The 25,142-nt window shown below is 28.2% G+C and overlaps 1 protein-coding gene across 2 annotated transcripts in view; it reads right to left on the reverse strand.

The window, feature by feature from the left end:
• Positions 1–25,142, reverse strand: part of LOC107451627 (T-cell leukemia homeobox protein 3) — an 89,047-nt gene that overhangs the window by 31,528 nt on the left and 32,377 nt on the right. Inside the window, exon 2 of one of the 2 annotated variants that reach the window (XM_071187678.1) lies at positions 13,107–13,338. In XM_071187678.1, coding sequence (XP_071043779.1) covers positions 13,107–13,338 — 232 coding nt within the window. Of the gene's footprint in view, positions 1–13,106; positions 13,360–25,142 lie in introns of both variants that reach the window. The other variant, XM_016067783.3, reaches the window with a different exon arrangement.

Below are 25,142 nucleotides of genomic sequence, written 5' to 3' on the forward strand. Positions count from 1 at the left end.
CCCCGCAGGGCAACCTCTAACAGGTTTTTATTATATTTATCCCGTCACATCCTCCTCTAAATTCAACCTCGACTGAAATTAGTGGTACAAATGAGCCCATCAGCAAATTCGGTAAACTTTCAAGTTCCCCTCTTTTATTTTATTTTTTATGTTTTTCCTTCCTTCTAAATTTCCCCCACATTTATGTAATTGTGGCTTTTTGCAATCTGCAGCACTTCCCCCTTCTTTGACTCCTGTTGAATGCTGGGAATATCTCCAATCCTTTCCTATTTTTTTAAAGAGAAAAACAATAATGTAATATTGATTTGTCTCTTATGTTTTTAAAGAGAAAAACAATAATTTAATAATGATTTATCTCTCATTTTTTAAAGGGAAAAACAATAATGTAATACTGATTTATCCACCCATTTGAAAGGAAGAAACAATAATGTAATACTGATTTATCTCCTATTTTTAAAGGGAAAAACAATAATGTAATACTGATTTATCCTCCTATTTTGAAAGGAAGGAACTATAATGTAATACTGATTTATCTCCTATTTTTAAAGGGAAAAACAATAATGTAATACTGAATTATTTCATATTTTTAAAGGGAAAAATGCTTATGTAAGTCTGATTTATCATCTATTTTCTTTAAACATTAACAGTTATTCTAAGCTTTTAAGAGGCTTGTTACATTTTAGATTAATCTCGGATATTAAGCTATATTTTCAATTAACAAACTTTTGATGATAAAGGAAAATCACAACACAGAAAAAATTTCAAATAAAAATGCAGCTTTTTTAGATCTTGAAAAATAGTGTTATTAAATACTTATATAAATTTTTTCTCGAAAATGTAAAGCATTAAAATGATGCTATTTGTAGTTTTGAGTAATTACCTAGCTTAAAACTATATATTTGTCTGCGTTTTTAAGTGCTCTAATTTTATTACAGTTTTAACTATTGAAAGTCGATTTGGATGATGGTAAATTAAGTTTTCAAAGCAAATTATGCAGGAGCAATTATATTAATAAAAAAACGGACAAATGTATAATACTGAATTATCATACTGAATGCAGAATTGTATTGGCATTATTTTATCAGAAAAAGTGAATGGAGAACCAAAAATACAGAATACCTTTCATCTCAAATTGTGATTGGATAACAATCCTGCATTTTGCATGTTTTAAAAGATTATATCTTAATAGTCACCATCAGTTTATTTGAGAAAATTAAATAAAAATTATAAAAAGCATATTCAAAATTTTCATGTCTTTACTGGAAAGAAAGTGTCTTAACTAATAATGATTCCTTGGAATTTAAATTAATCAAGTTCAGTTATGAAACAAAAGTAATAGTTAATAAACAGTTCATACAATTTTCTACCTAATGTAAAAACACACACACAAAAGGCAGATTCTATCTCATTCATCATCGAAAAGCATTGCAAAATTAATTATTTCTTTTATTCACGACAAGCAAACGAGCGTAGGCAAAGGGGAATGTGTTTGCTCAATCTTATCAAGACTCGAAAACTTTATAGCCTGGCATACCTGGGCTTCGTAAAAATTTTGATCTGGCAAGAACATTCCCGAGAGAGCATGTAAATTTTCAGTCAAAAACACCGATTAACAACCCCTAAAATTTAGAACACAATCGCCGAAATTTTGCGCATTAAAGGCAGAAATTAAATTATATTTGCCAAAACCTAAATGTTACTGAATTTAATTATGCAAATATTATATAAATAAGAAATATTTAATAATAGTTAGTGTTGTATTTTTAATTTTAGGCTAATTTCTATTAAGAAAACCGTAGTGCATATGAAAATAGTTAATATGAACTTAACACAAGTGTCATGCACTTTTCCTAATTACTTAAAATAATAAATTCTTTGTTAATAATAATGCTGTGATATCGGGTAACTGATTTGAAATTTGTTCTCTTTCCCTCTTTCGAGCGAGTCGCATTGGAATTTCCCGTATCCAGTCGTCTACACCTGTTTGTTGACCTCTTTGAGATATTGTGAATTTTTCGATTTTGCTGTTGCACTCTTCCTCTTTGGCACATTTAAAACTAAAAATCTGGATCTAGTTTTAACTAAGGCAGAAATAAGCCCCCCGCTAATGACTTCAATTTTCCGACGAAAATAGGCTTGTGGTATTTAAACCAGGACGTTTCCAGAGATATAACATTCATGCTCCAACCATTGTAGCATGATTAACCTTCCTTTTTCGTTGACGCTCTGACGGCCGTTTCTACACTACAGAAGATTATATAAATCTACTGTCCAGGAATGTTTCCTTGTAACTACAAAGTAAGACTGCTTTTCCCTCACTGCTTGGTTTTATAGAGGGGATGCAATGAAACAATGACGTCCCTTCTTAAAACAGACGTGACGACGGATAGTTTATCAATAGTTGACAATGTTCAGTTTTTCTTCCAAAATCAATACAAATTTTTGTACCGGTATGTTTTATGTCTCTGAGTAAGGAATGTTAAGTACTTTCAGCAGACTTCAACAAGGCTTTTTATTTTCATGTTATTTTTTAAAAATAAATTTATAAACAAAAACAGACAGTTTTGTGCTGCACAATGTTATTGTTTATTTAGCCATGGTCAACTTCATTTTGTATGCATCAGCAAACTAAAAAAAACTTCTCCTACTATTTTTTAAGAAAAAAAATTTAATAATTATTTTCTAATTGTCTTTATATATTTAATTTTTAAAAAAAATTGTTTTATATGTTTTCATTAATTTGCAATCAAAAAAGATGATCGGATAGGTATTTCATGAACTCACATGCTCGACTGATCATCTTAAAATCTTCCCTGAAACTGGTGGAAGTCTGTTAGATAAATGTCTTAGGATCAAAGGGTAATGCCGATCAAAATACAATAAATATGGCAAATTCAAGGCAAAGCCTCTTTTTAACTTTAAAAAAAAAGAGGAAGAAGAAAGAAAATGAAATTAGGAATTTCTTCAGACTTAAAAAATTGTTCAGAGGTTAGTGGGAAGAAGTAATTTGCCATGTAAAATTACAATCTAACTATATCCAGAACACTGTAAGTGGTGGTTCCAAAATCCATAAGAAATATTTTTTAGTATATTGCAGAAGGAAATAATGATTGCACGTAATTTGCTTTGTAAATTATTAACTAATTATGCATCTCTTGCCAACCTCACAGCGAATTCCTTTCTATACATCGAAAGTTTTAATCTGAACGTAAATGATATTCAACTCCACGTGTTTGCCTACCCATAGTGAGTTTTATTTTTTAATTTTTATCATTTTTGAAAATTTATAATTATCCATGCATACAATACAATTTGAGAAACAAATGCAATATTGGTGATAATTGAAGCAAAAAAGTATAAAACGTAAAATTCCAAGGTTTGACTGAGTTATGCTGCTAATATCACAACTGGAAGAATATTTGAAGAAAAGTATCCTAAGATGAAATAAAATAAGTTATTTCCTCGTAAGTGAACTAAAAGGATCAACACAGCAGGGAAAACCTGAAACCATTACCACGAAATAACATAATATGTAACATACTAAAAATCACCATATGAAAAGCACAACAGGAAATAGCAACTTAACAATCAAAAATACTAAAAAGAAATTTATATGGAATCACTGACATACATAGCAGCTTCGTAATTAACAAATTAACAATCCATGATATAATAGAGAATGATATAGAATAATAGAGAATATATATAACAAAAAAGCACGAAAAAGTAGTGAGTGATCTTCTTATTTCTTTAAATATAGAGATGAGTGATTCTGTCATCTTTAAGAGATTGTATCAGCACAAGAGGAAACAAAAACTGAAGGACATGCACCGGTGATGACGTAAGATATATATTTTTTTTCTTAATTCATGCTTGTTGAGTTTTTATTATTATTTCTTAATACTTATCATTATTCTGTGTATGTAATGAACTGACAGATGATTCTCATCGATCCATCACAGTTTTAAAATGATAGAAATAAGTGATGGTTAGAAAGATGTTGAATCTTTACGAGGGAATCGTAATTAAATGCTCTTTAAATGCCATATTATCGTTTCAAATCTGCCTTCAAATCTCTTATGTTTTTAAAAAGTTTCTTGCATTTGATGTTACGTTTGTAAGCCTCAAAGTCCATATTTACTCCTTAAATTATGAATACTTTATTTTTTTTTATCTCTAATCCTACAATCAGTATAGCGGGTAGAATTTCGCTATCTTTTTCTATCTAATCGCTTTAGTAGTTTAAAAATTATTCGTACATTTTTTCAAATGATTGGCAGCATTTTTTTTTCTTCATTTCTAGGTAAAATTTATGTGATACCGTTATGAAACAAAAATGATTTCAAAAATCAAATAAAAAATACCAAAAAATGACGCACAATTATGCTGTTTCGTCAAATAATTACGTGAATTGTCTAAGATGACGTGATTTCGTCACGAAATGATTATTAAAAGTAAAAAAGTAGAAATTGCTGAATTGTTAAGAACGAGAGTTTTAAAGTTCTGAGTAAGAGTTTCTGAGTAAGAGAGTTTTCACGCGTCAAATGTTGCTCATTTTTAAAACTCGACACCTTTTTAACAAGATCTTCCAAGATCAAATATTTTAAAAAAAAGAAAACAAAGAAAGAGTAAAACATATTTGCATCAAACAAACCCAAATATGGTGATTCAATGATCAGGAAAAAACTTTAAGGTGTAAACAATAGTATTGACAACAGCTAATTTTTAATTTTATTCATAGTTACTTGCAATGAATATTTACTGTTTAATCAATATACTTTCTACGTAAATAAAATCAATATAGTTATTGAATTTGTCATAATATTTTAAACATTAAATTAATAAGAAAAACTGTTGGCATTACATGAGTTGAGTTAATTCTCATCAAACGGCATATTGTTGTAAATATTACTTACGCGCAGTAAAATTTGTCCTTTTGTTATGGATGTTATCCATTGTTTCTAATCAGCCGTTTGCATTAGATTTAATATAAATTTTATTTATATTTAAATATGTTTAGGCTCAAAATATTTTTCATTGCGCAAAGTATGTGAACAATTAGAAACAAATAAAAACTGTTTAAGTGTTTTGTATAGGTTTGTCAATAGTTCAAATTATTGACCTCCGTGATAAAACACTAAAATATTTTACTAACACTTTTGTGTAAATCGGAAAGAAATAATTAGTTCACTCAAATTTTCTTTTTTTTATGTTTAAACATCAGTTTAAAATATTGGCGTCCAGATGTTAAGAATATGAATTTAAAAAATTGGCCCTTTCGGTAAGAATTTTTCTTAAAAAATATTTTTTGAAAACTTTTGATTCCTTGATGATTTTTTAATTCTTTGATATTAATTCTTTGATGCTAAATTGCAGAATGCTGAAAAAAAACCCGGACTACTATGATCAACTTTTGATCTAATTATCGGATCTTCAACGATATTTAAGTTACGAAGTCAAACACAGATACGTACTTTCTCTGAATAAACATACATTTTTTCACGGATTCAGATTTCTGAGCCCCAAAATATGAAGGTTAGCCGCCATCTGGGAAATATATATAGCTTCACATTGACTCAATTAACATCATGAATGTCCCGAGGTATTAATAGAAGACAGTAATATACGTTAATTATTGTCACTTAACAGGATTAGAAATGCACTCTAAAATGTTGAATGAAAATTAAATTTAAACTGAATTGTCGCCAGAGTTTAAAGTTTAGATTTGTGTTCTGCTCCCACCTTTTGAGAACTATCTTATATAAGTTAAACTACTGAAACACTTTTATTTATGGAACAATATAATTCATTAACTTATTGAATAAACAGCTCTTATATTTCATTGCTGTATGTTGTTTCGAACATTCAACCCGGTTATCAATGAAACAACATCATGTTTTTGCAGTATTCATCACTAGTCTACAACAATAGGGATACAACATAATAAGCTTCTATTGTTTCTTTGTGAAATCTTCTTGTAGGATTACAACAAAAATATTGTTTCTTTCTTGATAGTAGAAGAAACAAAGTCATTTTCAATGGATGCAAATAAAAAGAAAAGAAATCATCGGTGAAGGATTGCTCTAATATCCTGCTTCTTAAAATCCATAATTTTTCTCTCTCTTTCTTTCTTTCTTTCTTTTTTCGTCATCACTAAGCCCGGAATTTCGACTATATTTGCAATTTTCTGCTTCTTTTTTTTTATTTATAGATTTTGCATTTCTTTTCATTCAAGAAACCTTTCTTCATATTATCTGAGAATTTAGATCAAATATTTGATACGCGTTTTCTGGATATACATTCATTTTCTTTTTCGTAATAAGCAAACTTTTGATGATAAATTATTCAACCCCACACATTCTTACACCACAATACCTTTTAAAAAAGGTAGAAAATAAAGGAATGCTTTCTCGTTATAGCTCCTGATAACTTATAGAACTTCTATGGATTTTAAAATTGTGTGATTTGTGGTTTTGAATAAGCAATTTAAAAGCATCCATTTTCATGTTTTTATTACAGTTTAACCTGATGATATCTGATTTGGATGAAAGGAAAATATTAATTTCACAAAGAAAAATTTAAAAAAAATAGTTATCAAAAATCCGAAAACTGCTTGTATGACTATATTTTGAAAACTGCTAATTGTTGACGTGTATTGTTATAAATTTGTCAGAAAAAATTAATAGACAATCTAAAGTACCATACATTTTTAATTCTGACTGGGTGGCGACTTTTATTTTACATGTATCAAAAGATATTGCCAACTACAGTAAATACCCCAATTAGTTTAATTTTGAAAACAAAAAAGAGAACTCAAATCAAATTTAGAATTTTCCTCCTCGGTCTTTCCCAATTGAATTTGGTCAATAGAAGAAAGTACATTCTTTTTAATGTTACATTTTAAGCTTCTTTCTTTTTTTTAAAAAGTAAATCTTTAGAAGTATTAGCTCATTAAGAGAAAGCTGGAGCTTGAAGTATTTCAATAATCTTTTTACCTTATTACATATATAGTTTTGAAGTACTAGCAGTTTTAAAGAAAATTACATTTCAATTTTTCTTAATATAAATGATTTAATATAATTATATATTCTACTAAATTTTAGGAATTAAATGATGTTTCAGTATAAAATTTTTGATCCTAGATAAGAGAATATCTTTCTATTTTAAAGGTAATTTCTGCCGTTTTTTAAGGCTTTATATATATTTACATATATACATTTACACATATATATATACATTTGCTCCCTATCATACAACATCCTAGGAAAACAAATTTTACCCGAACAAAATCTTAAATTTTTTTTAAGAAAAATATGCATCTTTTTTATTTTGAGCAATTTGAAATGAAGTATAAGACGATAGCAAAGCTACTGCAAAATACTGAAACCTTCCCCTGAAAGTCGAATTTTGAGTCTTACTTTTATATATTGAAAAATTTCTCTTGTGTTTAACCTTTCTTATAAAAATTATGTTAAACAAATGCAAAATGATTTAAAAATGCGTAAAAATTGACAACAATTAAAAAGATATGCACATTAGACATCGCAACAATGTATTTTAGCAAGGAAAATAACAAAAACACTAAACAAAGTCACAACTGTGAAGAAGGCAGGATTAAAAGACTGATTAATTGTCGGAAAAATGAAAATATAAAATTGATTATTGAAAACACTTCCAAGTTTCAATAGGCAATTAAAGTAATTTCGATGTTTTCTGTTTCACGTCATTAGTTGGATTTTTCTGTTATTTTCTCGCTTAAACATTTTTTTGTGACTCTGAATTTGCAATGACCCTAAAAATAAGAGTCGTATTTTTGAAGGTTTGCCTTGGGAATGTATCTAAAATGAAATCGAGATTTTGGAATTCAATTGTAGAAATAATTTTGTCTGTTTTTATGCGCTAAAACAAATTTTAAAGTTTCGACGTAAAATTTTGTATTAATCATCTTGTTTTGTGCAAATGCGTGATGAAATTTTATTTGCAAAATCATTTTAACGATATTTAGAGACAGCTAAATTATTGATTTAAACAGAGAGATAAATGTTTTTCATGAACTAATAGTATTTTTCTTCCAACTGTAAACTGAATCTTAGTTTTCTAATTATGTTAGGCGTAAAATTTTTTTATTATACAGCTGCTTATTAACTAATAAACTAATATATTTGAGAGTTCGCATTTCGTTAAATATCACGGGATTTAGAGTTGACATGATTCCCGAAAATACTGAAAAGTTGCTCAAAGATTGTTGAATTGCCAGAACAGTTATTTTTCTGAGTATGTATTGGTGTCTAAAATTTGATTTAAAAAAAAAAACATTTAAAGAATTATAAATACCAAATGACTTTCAGTCTAAATTCATTTCCTCGTTAGCTTAAAAGCAGCTTTTCTCCAAAAAAGAAGAAAAAAAAGAAAAGAAAAAAAAACAGGAAAAAGGAAATTATAGTTATATATGTATAAGCAACTCACGTAGCACAGATTGTCACAGTGGCGTCATAATAAAGTCAAAAACTGTTCCAGCAGTCACAGGTGTGGTCGCTTTGAATTGTCTCAAGGAGGTTATAATGTGACTTTGATGTTACTTTGTCTTATGATATCACGTAAAAGTCTTCATAACTATTTATTGTGACTTTTGTCACTTAGTAGTCACAAAACTATTTTACTGAGACTAAAGCCACTTGGAAAATTTGGTGCCACTTTGTTGCAACTTTGATCCCCTGAAAGTCACGTGGTAAAAATTTCAAGTCTTGTCTTACTAAAGCTCCAGAAGTATTTTTTACGACTGGTGTTCTCATGTTTACTTTTTAATGAATTTGTTTCATTGAAGTCACGTGTATACTTTTAAGCAACTTGTCTCGCTTAAGTTATGATTCCACTCTACACAGAACAGTCATTTACATTATTTACAAGTCTTGTCAATACTTTTTTGTGATTAATATCTTACAGTTAAATACGTTAATCATAATAGAGTCGCAAATGGTCACAATGATTACATTCAAAAGTGTGACCTGCTTAAATATTTCCTAAAACGCTCATGCATGACTTAAAAAAAAATTTTTTTTCGTAAATGTATTCGTTTGAAAAAAATGCTTCTATAGAATATTACTCTATTCTCTAAAGCTCACTGTGTCAGAAAAAAGATTTTAAATGTTAAACATAACTTGTCCAAATATCAAACAATGTTTAAATAAATTTATTTCATATTATTTAATTGAAGAAAGAACTTGGATTTTTTTTTGAATAGTTTAAAATAGTTTTCCATTTGTTTATAAAATAGATGCCTACATTTTCTTTAAGATTTTGCAATTTCTTTAGACATTTTAAATTTTACATAACTTTAATATCCACTAACGGTCCTGATATGATTCATTGTATTCAAAAATATTATTACTGAGGGTGAAAACAATATTTCTATGTGAGCAAGTCTGTAAACAAAGCATTTTTGAAATCGTTTTATAATCTTTTAATTTTAAATGAAACGCTTTATTCGATTTTGAGTATATTTGTCAACAATTGATTATGTTTGCACTACACAGAATTGAAAAAAGAATTTTACTACAGAAAAATTCTTTTTACTACACTTACTACTGCTTTTTACTACGGAAAAGCTTTTTTAGCAAGTTTTATATGTTAAACGCTCTATGTTTTCACCAGCTATTAAATGTTTTAAGTTGTAGTTTAATTTATTGCATAAAGTTCAATTATTTGGTAAAAAGAGCGTAGCCAAAGCTTTAAAAATTGTGGTGAGCTTCCTTGGTGGTGATTTCGATAACCAAGAATGATTATTCAACTTAACCAATTCCGTTTTATTCTGAATTAATAGTTAATGTTCGATGATGCAAGTAAGAAATTATAGCATATAAAAGTGATGAGTTCTTATTTTCTTCTCTTGACGATATAGAGATTATGATATGGTACTTATTAAGTCAAGGATTTTTATTCACCTTTGATTTTTATTAAGCTGAAGTTATTTTGTTGTTAAAAGGTTCTTTTTAAATACTTTTCGAGGCTTTATTTTCAATTGCTAAGTCAACGTTATTTTATTGGAATCACATTTTTTCAGTGTTCCCTTCATTTTTATAATAATACATTCTTATCAACAACTATTACAAACACTGTTATACACATGGCTTTTATTTTCTAATTTATATTGCTTGAGCTTGTAAAATAATTAATTTATTTGCACATTTCTACAATATTTAGGGCTCCTTTTTTGATGAATTAATCAATTGATTAACAGTTAAGAAATTATATATAAATATATNTCATTTCAGTAATAAATATGTGTAGCAACATTTAAAATAATTAAACATAAAAAACTTAGTTTAGGGATTAAACTCTATACAATAATTCTTAAAATGTGTTCAAGTTGGGACAAAATGCTTTTAAAATTAAAATTTAAAACTTAAGTTTGCACCGAATATGCGGCTCAAAATCCGAATATTTAGTTTGGCTTTTTGTAATAAAATAAGACCGAATAGTTCGATGATTACTAGCATTTACATTTGCAATCAATTCGGTTGATATATTTTAAATAATAGAGTAATTAAATTATATGCGCATAAAATAGTAAGAAATTTTAAATATTTTAAAACATATTACATCATTTTGCTTTTAATATTAAATACAAATAAATTTTTGCTTTAATTAAATTATCTTAATTTTATAAATGAATCTAAACTTAATAAGCCTTTGATTTTAATAAAAGTGTGATATTCATGAAAATATAAGAAATGAGTGCTAGTTAAATTTTCAATTAAATTCAATTAAATTGATTCAATTAAAATTAAAACGTTTGACGCTAGGAGAATTAGGGAAAGATTTTCAAAAAAAGTATTATTATTTTTCTGATAGATTTAAGAACAGAGAAAATAACATTGATTATATAGCCAAAGGCAATTTAATATATAATGCTGTATATAATCTTTCATTTTAATAATAAATTTGAAAAGTAAATTATACTCTTCTACAAAAATTGCGTGCAAAATGTTTTAATTTACAAATAAAATAAAAAAGCTGTTCAAATTATTTTGTCTAAAAGCATCTTTAAAAAAAAATATTATTACAGATAACCAACCACCAATTTAATCTCAAAAGTTAGTGAATATCACTAAGAGTGAGAATGGATTATATGAAATCATTCAAAGTTGTTTTTTTTTTTTTTTGGATAAAATATTTCAAAATTTAAATCATGGATATTATTGTTAAGTTTAAAAAAAATTAAAAAATAAAATTTGTTAGCATTATGAATTAGCTGAGGTATTATTACAAGGTTTAAATTGAACGACTTATTGTTAGCCGAACATTCGGTAATCGACCAAAATATTGTCGCCCAGATCACACCTTTACCAGGTTGCGACAGTCACGGAGACTCATTTGTGATGTGAACTCTGTGACGTCGCTGAGACGGTTTTTGGAGGTTACTATGTCCACCTTTAATAACATCATTTCTGACGTCACTTAAACGTCAATATGAGACCGCATTGAGACATTTAGTCGTCGCAGTGACTTCATCATGTGACAAAGATGTGATCTATTCAAGTCTTAACATGGTCACGGTGTGATGAAACTGTGACATATTTTCGCCTCAACAGGGGCCCCGGGAGACAAAGATGTGACATATTGAAGTCTGAACTGGGTCACCATGTGACGAAGATGTGGCTTATACAACTCAACAAGTCATGACGTGACGAAATTGTGACATTTGCGTCTTAGTAGGGTCACCGAGCGACTCAGCTGAGACATGAATGTGTCGCATTCTTGTCACACAGTGACGTCACCGTGGCAGTTAAAAGTTTCATTGTGGTCTTATGTTGACGTCTGAATGACGTAAAAATAGGACGTCCTCAAAGGACGTAGTCCAATTACAAAAACCGTCGCAGAAGTCGCATGTGATATCACAAATGAGTCTCGGTGACTGTCGCTTTTTTGTTCAAATCTGGTATCTGGGAAGTATCTTACTGAAATTAAGATTGTATACAGTTCAAACAGAATATTATAAAAAATTCAACGAATCAGAGAAAAATAAATAAGAATGGAAAATGTAAAAGAATAACGTAAAAAGTAAAGAATTATGAATAAGAATAGGATAATAATTAAGATTAGAATAATAAATAAGAACGGAATAATAAGTAAAAATAGAATAACGAATAAGAATAATAAACAAACAAGAATAAAATTTGATACTTAAAGTAATATATGTGAGATATTGGAAATTATAATTCACCATGTGGCAATTTTTTAATACTATTACATCAATGTTAAAATGAACATCAAAATGACTGTAAAGTTCAAAGAATATAATTTACTTTCTTTCAACTATTAATATTAGTTAGGCAAGTATTTATTGATATCCTTTTTTTGCAATTTTATGCTTTTTGTGAATCATATATTTGGGATAATTCTCAGAAAATAAGACATCTGGAGAAAAGTTTAAATATAAAATATTCGAAACAGCTTATTTTTTTGAGGAGAAATATTCATTTATTAACTCTAATTAATATCTTATAGAAAGCAGTAAAATCTACAAACATTATGTAGTATGTAATTATTGTCTGGCATTCAGGTGCCAGGATAATGAATTTTTTTTTAAATTTTACTACTTTTACTTCCATGTTCATCCACTTCTAGGCCTCACATTTTCACTATTTGTTATTATATACAAGGAATAGAATGATGATTTAGAGAACAGAGGGCCAGAAAAATGACATATTTTCATGTTACATACAGATTAGTGACTCAAAAACTTAATTTTAAAGAATAATTTGGAAATCATACTCTCAAAAATGCTTTTAACAGTTAAAAATTAGATATGCATAGATACTTTTAAATCAAGTAATTGCTGAAAATATCACTGATGACAAGCCAGGAAAATGATATTTTGAAAATCAAAATACATTTTTACATACATACAATTTCATACAATTGTTAAAATCAGAGAAATAATCATTCAAGAAGGCCAATAAGATTAGTATTAATGATTTTCATTAACATTTAATTCAATTAAAAATCACCGTTTTATTGAATAAGGTTAGATTTCTGTGATAGTTACAGTAAATTGCCGTGTTTGATGAGTTATTAAATCATAATAATGTGAGGTTAAATCTTACCGCCATTTTGTTCTTCGATTTTGAAACCACGTTTTGACTTGTGCATCTGTCATTTTGAGTTGCTTGGCCAATGCTGCTCTTTCAGCGGACGCTAAATATTTTTGTTTATGAAATCTCTTTTCCAGTTCACAAATTTGCATTCTTGTAAAAGAAGTTCTTGGTTTTTTTCTTTTTGGTGGTGTTCGATTTTGATATGGATGCCCAATTCTTCTTGGTGTAACAGGGGGCAGACCTGGTGGAAGAGAAAAAGGCACTACGAGGATGTGAGTATTTAATTTTATGACTAATAATTATTTACAATTTTTAAGTAAATTATTTACAATTTTGTATTATTTCATATACACGGTAAAAACTGAGGTGCAATACTTATCAAAATTTGGTGCAGAAAAAAAATCTCAAGTTAATGTCGGATTGAGCTTTCATATATACTTTAAAGGGTGTAGTTAAATCTGAACACCAACAATTGATAAAAGCTTACACAAGCTCAGATGAGCTTCATTCATGAACTTATTTTTCCCAATGCTGCGTACGTCATATGGTCGATATTTTTTGTTTACAATCGAGCAGAGAAGGTTAAGTTTAACTTCGTCACTCACGATGATAAAATTATAAAAAGGTATGCAAAAGCAAAAGATTTTATTTAAAGAAAGCAAATTTTTAGTTGTCTCATAAGATGATTTACATAAATGTGTCAATTATATTAAATAATTTTTAATTTCCACCCACTTCCGTTTTGTCAAGCCAAGTTTAATTTTATATTAATAATCTATGCTGTGTGTGCATGTTTAAAAAACAAACCATATTTATTTAAAAAGATTTTATATACATATATGTATCCTAAATTAATAATTCTTGCTTTACATTCAATCGTAAAAATAACTTTACTGACTCTAATGTGTATCTTAACATTCTGGAATTATAAATTTTATTGTAACTGTATAATGAAAATTGAGGCAGTAGTAAAAAGAACATTGTTAATTTACACTGTATAAAGTAAAAATAAAAATAAAAAATGAAAACATGAAAAATTACGGAGAAACATTGAAAAAATTTGGTGTATAGTTGTCGTTATTTTAGGCGTTGAAATAAACGAACTACATTTTTAAGAACAAAATTGTAATTATCGTGCAAAAAATTATCCAAAATTGATTAAAAAAAAAGAATTGTTTGAAAGAATAACAGCTTATATACTACTGAAAATATTCTTGTTTCTTAAACGAAATGTTTTTGCAATGAAGTCATTATATTGATTTTAAATCACCCGAAAATATATGTGGTTAGAAAAACGAACAAAGGTAAGAATAAGTAATCAAAAAAGGGAAAAAGTAAATAAAAATTGTAACTCTGAAAAAACTTTAGTTTACCTCAACGCCAAAAAGTGTAAAATATTCAGAATATTTTGCACCTAGAATATTCATTACTTTTGGTGTGTTAAAAAATTTCTTAAATAAATAAAATATTAGAGCACACTATTTTTGCTGATTTTTGCGAGGACGAGATTCTATCTTCACATTGTTTTATTTTCTAATTTAAAGTAATAATACTCTTTTTTTTAAATTTTAATTATTCTTATAATTTTATATTTCTTTTTCATTTCTTTCCTTTTTTTCTTTCTTTGTATTTTCCCAGATATCGCACATTGCCTCAGTGACGTCGTAATAAATCAACAGTCACGATCACAACAGTCACAGTCACTGGTGTCGCCATTTTGAACTGTCCCAAGCAGGTCATAATATGAATTTAATGTTACTCTGTGGCCAGTGCTATCACATACCAGTACAAAAAAAATATCTCCATGACTATTTTTTTGTAACTTTTGTGACTCGATAGTCACAAACATACTTCACTGGATCATTGAGAAACCATGTTGTCAGTTTATTGCATCCTTTGAAAGTCAAAACGTCAGTCACGGAGACTCAGTTGTTAATTCCCATATGATTTCTGCGATGTCAATGCCTTTGTAATTCGGTGATTTCACCAGAAAACTATTTTACTTTGCATGATTTTTTTTGTAATGTAATAAGCATTAGTAGGTAAGAGGGCGATATAGTCAAGGATAGATGACCGTAATCGAATTAAAAGTACTAAGAATAACAGCTAAGAATTCGCTCATGGGCTGCAATAGTGGCATAACTCAAAAAACACGCGTTTTGGACTAAAAACTGGTGCAAACATGAAAATACACATTCTTTCTGCCACAATGCTAGCACAACTCATACTTCAGCTTGAAGGTAATTTTCGTTTAAGCAAACTAAAGCATTTCTTATACATTTTGCTAAGCAATGCAAACTTTAAACCCACTTTTCTCAAAACTTGATTCTTTTTGAGTTGTGAGGTAAACTAAAACTTTTTATAGTGCACGTAGTCTAATTTTTTTTACTTTTTTGCAGTTATCATTTTATTTATTTAACAAATACATTTCTAATTATATATGTGAACGAGTTCTTTTAAACAATAGGTTTTTTTTTGTCAATTTTATATAACTTTTTTACACGATAACTATGGTTCTGTTTCTAAAAATGTATTTATTTCAGCACCAAAATGGCGACAACTATACACCAAGTTTTGTACAGTGCGCGTCAAAAGCTGTTCAGGGTGACATTTTTTTTATTTAACACAATTTTAGAGTGACCCAGAAAACGAAACTCAATCTTGGTATTCCGAGGGTCTAATCTTATATGTGCTAATTAAATAGTGGAAATTTTAAGTGACTAGATTTCATGGTTAGAAATCACGCACAAAACTCTACTTTTTCTGAATAAATATACTTCTGATGAATGATTCTCAAAATATAAGAAACAATAGATAATTTCTTAAAAAATAAAGCTTAAATTTTATCATTTTATTATTATTTTTTTTTTTAAAAAAAAGCTTTACCTCAACAGGGGATTACCTTGGGGATCATGGAAGTTAGAGCCCAACAATTTTGTGACCTACGTCATGCTTTTTGGTTATGTGATCAGCATTGCTCACAGGCTACCTTATACTTCCCAGACAAGCTGGTACTCATTGATCTGAAGCTGTGTGTGTTTCAAGCCGTCACTGTTAATCGATTTCTTAATGACAGTCTTAAACACTGAGCTATTATGGATCTTTTTATTTAATAAGGGAAATATTTTATTGTCTTCGAATTTTTGCATCATTTATAACTAGGTAATTTTAAATAAGGAAATATAAATTTGAGCGAAATCGGTTGATTATTTCCAGAGTTATGAACTTTTAATATATTTTAAAAGTCGAGAATGCTGAGCTCAATATTTTGATGTTATCAATGGAATGAACTATTCTCAATGGGTGAGAACCATCAGAATAACGTTCCTATCGTGACGTCACTCAGATTAGTATTATTATTTAAGGCCACCTTATTAGTATTATTATTTTATTACGTATTAATAAATGTAATAAAATTATTATTATTTTTTTTACAATTTCATAGTTAGAGGTCTAAATGTGGACTTAAAATAGTTACGCGAAGTTAAGATCATCTTGGTTTCAACATGTTTGGCGGATACCATAATATAGTCAATATTGCAGCATGGTATTTCTATACTGAGTTTCAAAAACTTATTAATATGCTATTTAAGACGCTCCTTTTTTGGCACTTCAATCACATTGAAAAACAAATATGAAATTACAAATAAATTACTAATATCGCGCTGCTATACTTGCTGCTTATCGAGCACTACTTAAACATTAAATTAAAACTGCTCTGAAAGAGCAAAATAAGACATTGATGACAAATAGGAAAGTTGTTATTCTGAAAGATGATAATGGTTAGGTCATTCGACAACCTTACTAATATAGAACAAAACGTGTGTTCTGAGTAATTAAGATTTTTATATTTGGTCACATTTCTAATGAGTCTATCTTGATTGGAAACGACACTAGTCTGATTCGAATCACATAATATCGCGCCACAATCTTTAGAGCGGGGTCCACCTGTAATAGTGATTTTAACATTTGACAGTAAAAAAAATGGTATTTCTGTAGATTTGACGGTATAAACGGTATCTGCCCATAAAAGCACTCTATAACGATACAGTTATACACTAATAATGTAGATTTACAGAACTTTTCCATTAAGCTTGAAAAACTGATTTCCGTAAAATTATTAGGTATATTGAAGTTGAATTAAAATTGGTTTAAAGTAATTGCCCTATTTTAAGAGTTGAGATATATTAAAACTTATTACAGGCTGATCTAATATATATGTACAGTCGGGGAAAAATAGGATCACCTTTATAATGTGACGCTTATCGTCACTTAATTCAGAATCACAATAAAACATTTAAAATAGATTTATCGTAAATTGCAAAATAATTGATTAGATTTAAAATACTGTGGAAACTTCCATTAGTACATAGAACTTAAGCAAATACAAATAAACTCTCTTGATTAAAGTTAAGAAATACGTGTCGGAAAGGGTTAATCAGAAGTCTATAGTCCAAGTTTGATCTCTTGTGTGACCTTTCCAGAATTTAGCAATAGTTTTATCTTGCAAAAAGTTTAGTATAAAAGATCAACAAAAACAGTAGTAGCAGTAAGAGTAGAGAGAGTAGAACCGAGTCATTTTGAGGTTCACCAACTTCCAATATGAACATCAGTATGGGTAAGTTCTCTCCATGCCAATTAGTTTATTTGTTGCTAATCAAAGCCTTTTAATTAGTTTAATTTGTTATATAAATTTGTATTTGATTAAAGCTTTGTCAATTTAAGTATTTTAAATAGTTGAGGTATGTAAATTAATTCGACAATATATGCATAAAATAAACGATCACTGGTTATAATTAATAGTAGTAGTTGTGTCTGTACACCACCGTAACAATAACTTCCAAACGGTGTATCGGATTTTCGTTTTACAATGTGTTATGACGTTATCTCAAAGATACATTCTAAAATATGTAACAGTTAACTGTAAGCGTGGAGGAATATGTTTTTGACACAGAAACATACCCTTTTCGAATTCGGCTTCATTATCTCCGAAACAAAGGGAATAAACTTTTAAAAGTTCATATATTTCGAATTATCCGTTAAATTATATAAGTTCTTTCACAAAAAGTTAAAAGCCCTCAAACAAGAGTGAGTTGCAAGCATGAGTACCTCACCAACTGCGCTTGGAATCGGTTGCTTGATTTGCATCCTTCGGCTACAGTTGTTTTTCTAGTTTTGTCTATCACGTTTATTTATTTTTTTCGTTGGCAACATTCAATCTGAGGAATCTTGAGTTGAAGTTTTTCTGAAATCATTTTAAAAGTAAAATTGATCATTTTTGGTAGGTAACATTGATTCTAATTGCACATGTTTTAATAGATCATGACTGATTAAAAGTCATATTTTAATCAATAAATTAACAAACCGGATAAATTTACACATGTGATTTATTTCTTTGCGACCAAGTGTAAAATTTTTGGCTCAAATATGGTTCACAGATATATGACAAGCTGTTTCTTAAGCTTCTGTTATTAACTTTAAACATTGGTAACAGACTGGACACTAAAAAAAAAAAAACACTCGCCAATTGTTTTTTTTTAAAACATTTCCAACTCGAGAAAATTATTATTCCTACATTAAAGCATGGTAGTATCATCTACTAAGTGATTTTAAAAATGATTCTCTTTTATAACAGAGACGGCATTTTTCTTGGGCAAAAACAAAATATTACCTGTACTAGGAAGTTTTTGTAAAATACGAAGTTATCATTTAGGTTTCGTATGTAATGAATTTTTTTAAAATTCATAAATCATTTGAAGTTATTTGAAGTATTGGTAAAAAAGAAAAAGAAAGTGTCAGCTTATTTCCTAGGATTGCTCATTGTTAAACTAATGTCTTAATCACATGTATCTGTATTTAACAAATATCTAAGACTATTAAATTCCAAAGTACACTTTTGTCAGGCATCAAATTTGAAATTCCCCCGATATTATTATCACGATACCGTTTATCAAATAAAGAAGCACTCAATAACAATAAAGAGTTGGAAAAACGCATATATTTAAGGTTTAGAGGAAATATGTTCACTAGATTATATTAATAAGATTGAACTGATGAGAGAAGCGTGTCATCGTGGTACTTAACTATTTCTATCACGGCATAAAAATTGATTCGAATCGGATTTCCTAATTTCAATCCTCTCATTAATTATGCAAAACTAAAATAAAATAAAAATGTTTTTCAATAACCAATCACTAATGAAATTTCTAATCTTAATATTCAGGTATATACATATATATATATATATATATATATATAATATTATNGAAAAGACAAATTTGCAAGGAATAATTAAGATTTATTTAGTTTTATTAATTTATTTCAAAATTATTACAGATTTTTTTTGTTATTTTATTATGTGCAAATCTATGGCTGAAAAATCTTGTAATATTTAATTAAACATTTTTCAATAAATGGTAATATTTTCTCTAAAAATCATCATAATTACAATTTCATATTTAAAATTCCTATTAATTAATTATAAATTTTGTATTATCCAGTATAATATAGAATTACATTGCGCATATCTAGTTACGGACCAATTCAATGTAACAGACAAATCAAATGCGATTCTGTACTTCAGTAAGGATACGCCTTAAAAAATATATCTCACTACTCCAGATTTATGCTTTAATTTCATATTGTGTTATCTAGTAACCTAGTTATAAAAAAATTAACCATCGATCATTTTTGCGACATGTCAGCAAGTACATGGATGTCTATTCTCTCTCCTTATTTTATATTTTCCCATTTTATTTATGTCCCCATTTTATTTTATATGTTCCATTTTATCCCATTTTCAATTTTTCTTCATTTTTGGTTGATATATTTCATTTTTGAATCGGTTTCTTCTTCTTTGATGCTCTCTAGTATTGATATATTTTGATTTGGCTATATTAATACAATATAAAACTTCGCTATTCTGCAGTAATAATCGTGTGAGTTGGTGACAAGATTATGTATTTTTGTTTTGTTTTCTGTCCTTTTTAAAAATTTTAAAAATGTATTTTTTTTTCTATTATAGTTTTTTCTTCTTCTGTCTTAAAAATATTTTTTTATTTAATTTTTTTATTTATTTACCTTTTTCTTTCCTTGTTTTTTCTTCTTTTTTTTCAATACTAGGGTGGCCCTCAGATATATCCTATTCTCGAAAATTTACAATTTCGCTTATCCCATCCACTAATCTTGCTCTAGTCAACAAAATAATAATCTGCAAAAAATTATACTTGAATCGGAGAATTACAAAGCGAATCTCAATCGCCCAAAAATTCAAAAGCCTATTGAAGAAAAAAAAAGAGTCATTATGTTTTTTTTGTTTTTTTTTTTTTTATAACAGAATTTTTTTTCTTACGAAAAGGAAACGACTATGAATAATTTATTTAGAACCAAATCTTGTTAATATTGAATACTTTTTTCTTCAAGTGAATTTAGTAGCGATCGAGTATTTTTGACATTTTTCAGTAACGATCTGCTAAATACATTGTTTTTAATTTTTATCATCGTACGAATCAGAATTATCTTCTCATATAGCTAAGGAAATATTTACTGGTAGAAAATCTTCTAAAAGTTATTCTAGCGAGATTTAAGACAAATGGTCAAGTTTTGTAACAAAACAAAAAAAATCATTTTGGTGTAAAATGTATATATTTTGATGAGCTATTGCTTTTTCGTTTTTGTTTGCTGTCTCCATAGCTTTAGCAATATTTGTCCTAACTTTAGTCAAATTTGTCTCTGGCAATTAGATAAAGCTAAAGCTTCAGCCAATTGCCAGAGACGGTTTGTAAAAAGGAAGTCTTTCTAATTTTTAGATCAATATCCTGATAGTCTATCTGTTAACGCATGAATAGAAAATTACGATAAAGTGCTTTAATTTCTTTTCTTTTTTTTTTTCTTTCTCCTGAAGACACCAGGCTCGAATGAGCAACCTAGCAAAAAAAAATACATTCTTAAAGAATCCTTATATTAAAGAATTGACATTTAGCTTGAAATAGGTAATCTTGAATACATAAATTACCTTTTCTACAAAGCATCTTGAATAGGAAATTATATTCCATATTTTAAAGGCACTGATGGCATTCAAATTCAATTATCAGTAGGCATCTCGTAGAAATAAAGTATTTAAAAAGATGAGTAGATCGGCCATTTTCAGATAAATCTCTGGTACTAGTTAAAAAAAAAAATTTGCAAACTTTTTTCTTTAAATCTCTTGAAAAACGTCCCAACCAGAAGTTGTCATTCCCAAGAAAGTGCCCCTTGAAACCTTAAAATTAATTTTAATTTATGAAGGCACAAATTTGCATTTCTTGTATCACGCCTTATCTATTATACCGCTTAATCTTCCACTATGTAGTCAATAGTACTCGAGAATTACCAGTCTCTCAATACTTTCAAAAGTCATTATTTAATTCAAATCTAATGAGTGTCTTCTAAATTTCTTCAATGAAAATTCGATTTTATGCTAGGTCCTCAGCAATCCATTTTATTGGGCTATATATATATATATANAAATACATATATATATATATTTATATACATATATGTGCGGCTGTCATAAAAAAACATGATTTATATGTAGGTCTTTCGTTGTTTTGTGTTCTTACCTAGTAGAAATTCCGTAACTTAATAAAATGGAAACATTACAATTTGATGTCACCATTTGAAAAAAGTGTGGTTATATTTTACTCAAACCTTCATATTTATATGGAGATGGGATTTAAATGTAATGATTAATAGCTATTTTGTGGTTCAGTATTTAATATAAAAGTCAATTCTCGCAATTATTTTCTGTAAATTTAATTATTAAATGTATTTTGTTCTTAATTAAGCATTTTAGTTTCGTGAATGATAAAATATGTATGAAGAACAAGTAATGAACGACTTTAATAGCAATCCCAATCCAGGGAGTGTTTTACTATTAATGCTCCTTAGAATTAAGAGAAAAAATCACACTTATATGTGCCTAACTTGGATCACTTTAGTTCCTTTTTTTTTGTTTACAAATCGCATTTTTTAAACGTAACTTTATTATATTTTTTATGTTTTAAATATTCTTTGACATTAATTGTACATTATTATTATTTTTTTTTTTGTACAGATATTTTTTCTGTTCAGAAATAGTCTTTATTTCAGTGTAATTTTATTGCAATATTTAATTTTCACACTTAAATTTCAGTAATAATTCAGAATCTTTCAGAAAAAGGATAATGGTTGAAATAATAGCATTTCGAAACAGTGCTTATAATAATTAGACAGTTAGAATTATAAGTGATTCCTCCAAAATTTACTCATCTCGAAAGACGAGGCTGTTCTACATTTTTATAGTTAAAATTCTGGTAAAATTACCGTACTGTATGATAATGACATTTTTGGTAAGAAAAAAAACAACATAATTCAGGTTTAAAAAAGTATATACTTTATTTAAACCATTTTAGTAATTATTTTTTCGTTCATAAGGTAACGATTTACCAGAAATTCTGGTTTTCAAAATTGGAGTTTTTATTACCACACATTTAGTAAAAAATACGAAACAGAAAAGTAAACTTAACTGAATTAATAGTTCTTACGCCTATAATACGAATTAATAGTCTTACGAATAATAATACGAATTAATAGAATATAAAACGAATTAATAGTCTGGCTCTAAGGTATCCTGATAAATTTCCAAATTTTATCGCATATTATAAAACCATATTTTATTGTTAATTTTACGAAATTCATTACCAAAGCTTTTACAGTCCCTGGTCAAATTATTAGACGTATTATAAGATTTCATGCGAAATCTTAATTATCAGCTGATACCATACAGCTAGCTTTATTGTTTGTAAGCGGCTGAAACCGGTTAGCACTTGTTTACGCTCGTGTATCAATTGGTTAACATTGTAGTGCAATACCTTGAAAATAAATACAAATATAGTCTGTCTAAGCTGAGAAATCCTCCCGCCACAAAGTCTGAGGTTGCCTGGTGCTATGGAAACAAGAATGGCGCATTTTAAAGAGGGTGGCTTCACTCTAGGACTAACACAATGGAAAGGAGAAAGAGATTCCCTATCTCTCGCCGACAAGAGCCCAAAACCAATCCAAAATAGTGACCCCGCATCCCTACTTGAAATAGTCATACCTCGTTACCATAGTCACCGCCACAGGTCCGGAGGGAAGTCTGGAGGAGTTCTTATTTGAGAGTTCTTATTTATAGGAAGTATATAAAAAAATCTCCTGCATAAAAACCCATTACACGTATTTTAATTATAAAAGTATCGCATATAAACTCGTGCAAAACACTATTAAAAATCTACAGTGCGTCTAATAATTTTGTCTAATTATTATAATATACTAATATAATACCTGATATAATAAATATTATATATTTATATAATATATCGTCTAATTTAATCAATTGATATACGAACGTAAACAAGTGAAACCGCTTTCAGTAGAGCAGAAACAATAAAGCTGTATAGTATCACCTGATAGTTAAGATTTTACATAGGATCTAATACTGCGTCTAATAATTTGACCAGGGACTGTAGTTCAAATTTACCAATAATTTTTGTGTTCCTATGGAGCCAGAAGCACGGTAAATTTAACCATATTCTGGTAGTTTGGACTATATTTTTTCCTCAATGGACCCACTATAACGCTAACAAAGCTTAAGTAGAGCTTACATTTTGAAGTTGGGAATAGGTTGGCTAGTATTATTTTAATGGGTGATTACATTAAGTGAATTTCTCCTCTTCTGAATAGAAACATTAAGAAATTAATAGTCTGATTATAGATAAGGATAACATGGTAAAAAACTGCACTTTTGTAAGCACATTTCACCATTATTGATGAAATAAAATATGAATTCAGAAACGTATTTAACGAGGACTCTTCCAAATTAGCAATTTATTAGGGGAGCAACAAGATTTTTAATACGATATCTAATATTCAGTGTCTTTCTTTTGAATTCTCTTCAAGTAACTTAAATAATCGAAAAATTTGATGTGACTTTTATAGATTTTTCTATTCTAACGTTTAAATAAATGTAATTTCTTAATAGTATAATCACTCCAATAAAAAGAACTTCTTGTTTATACGATACTCTTTGGTAATAATAAACATTTATATTAACATTTTCTGCTACATGTACAGTTTCTGGCCAAATTATTAGACGCTCTATAAGATTCTATGTAAAATCTTAATTATCGTGTGATACTATACAGCTTTATTGTTTTTACGTGACAGTTTAAGCTTGTTCGTGTATCAATTGATTAACATTGTTATGCAACACGTTAAAAATAAATACTAATAGGAAGTGTATCTCCCGAATAAAAACCCATTCCATCTATGTTTAAATATAAAAGTACTGCGTATAAAAGTACAGTGCATCGTATAATTTGGTTCTGTAATTATTATAATATAATACCTGATATAATAGTATTCTACATTTGTATATCGTCTAATTTATCCAATCGTTGAATTTATATTATGTATCTCAACTAATTATTACACCAATGCAAACAAGTGAAAACCGGTTTCAGTAAACAATAAAGCTGTATAGTATCACCTGATAATTAAGATTTTACATTTATAGTGCGTCTAATAATAATGCTTTGCGTCAAAAATTGGACGTTGAGTGACACCCAATAATTTAATATATTTTAAAAAAAGAAAGAAAACTTGTTGAAATTGGGTTCTGGCTACTATTTTTAGGCATTGGGCAGTCGGGATTTATACACGCTTGCCCTTAATAGATTTATACAGACATGTATTGAAGTGAAGGAATGTTGTACCAAATAACAATCGATTTTTAACTATTTGTCGTAATAACTCACAGTGTTTAACTCAATATTCAGAATATCTGGTAAATCAATTTCATTTAGTAAGGAACTGAAGTAACAACAAATTAAATATTGCACAACAAAATTCATTCGTTTTTATTTCAACTCTTCGTCCCTCTTATTTAAACGTATAGTGCAATAAATGTTTTTTTTAAATCGAAATCACGCTATAAGTCTTTGTTTAAATCATTTATTCAAATAAAACACTTTCAATTTTAATTCGTGA

Source organism: Parasteatoda tepidariorum, chromosome X1 (assembly GCF_043381705.1).
Source record: "Parasteatoda tepidariorum isolate YZ-2023 chromosome X1, CAS_Ptep_4.0, whole genome shotgun sequence".
Taxonomy (NCBI): domain Eukaryota; kingdom Metazoa; phylum Arthropoda; class Arachnida; order Araneae; family Theridiidae; genus Parasteatoda; species Parasteatoda tepidariorum.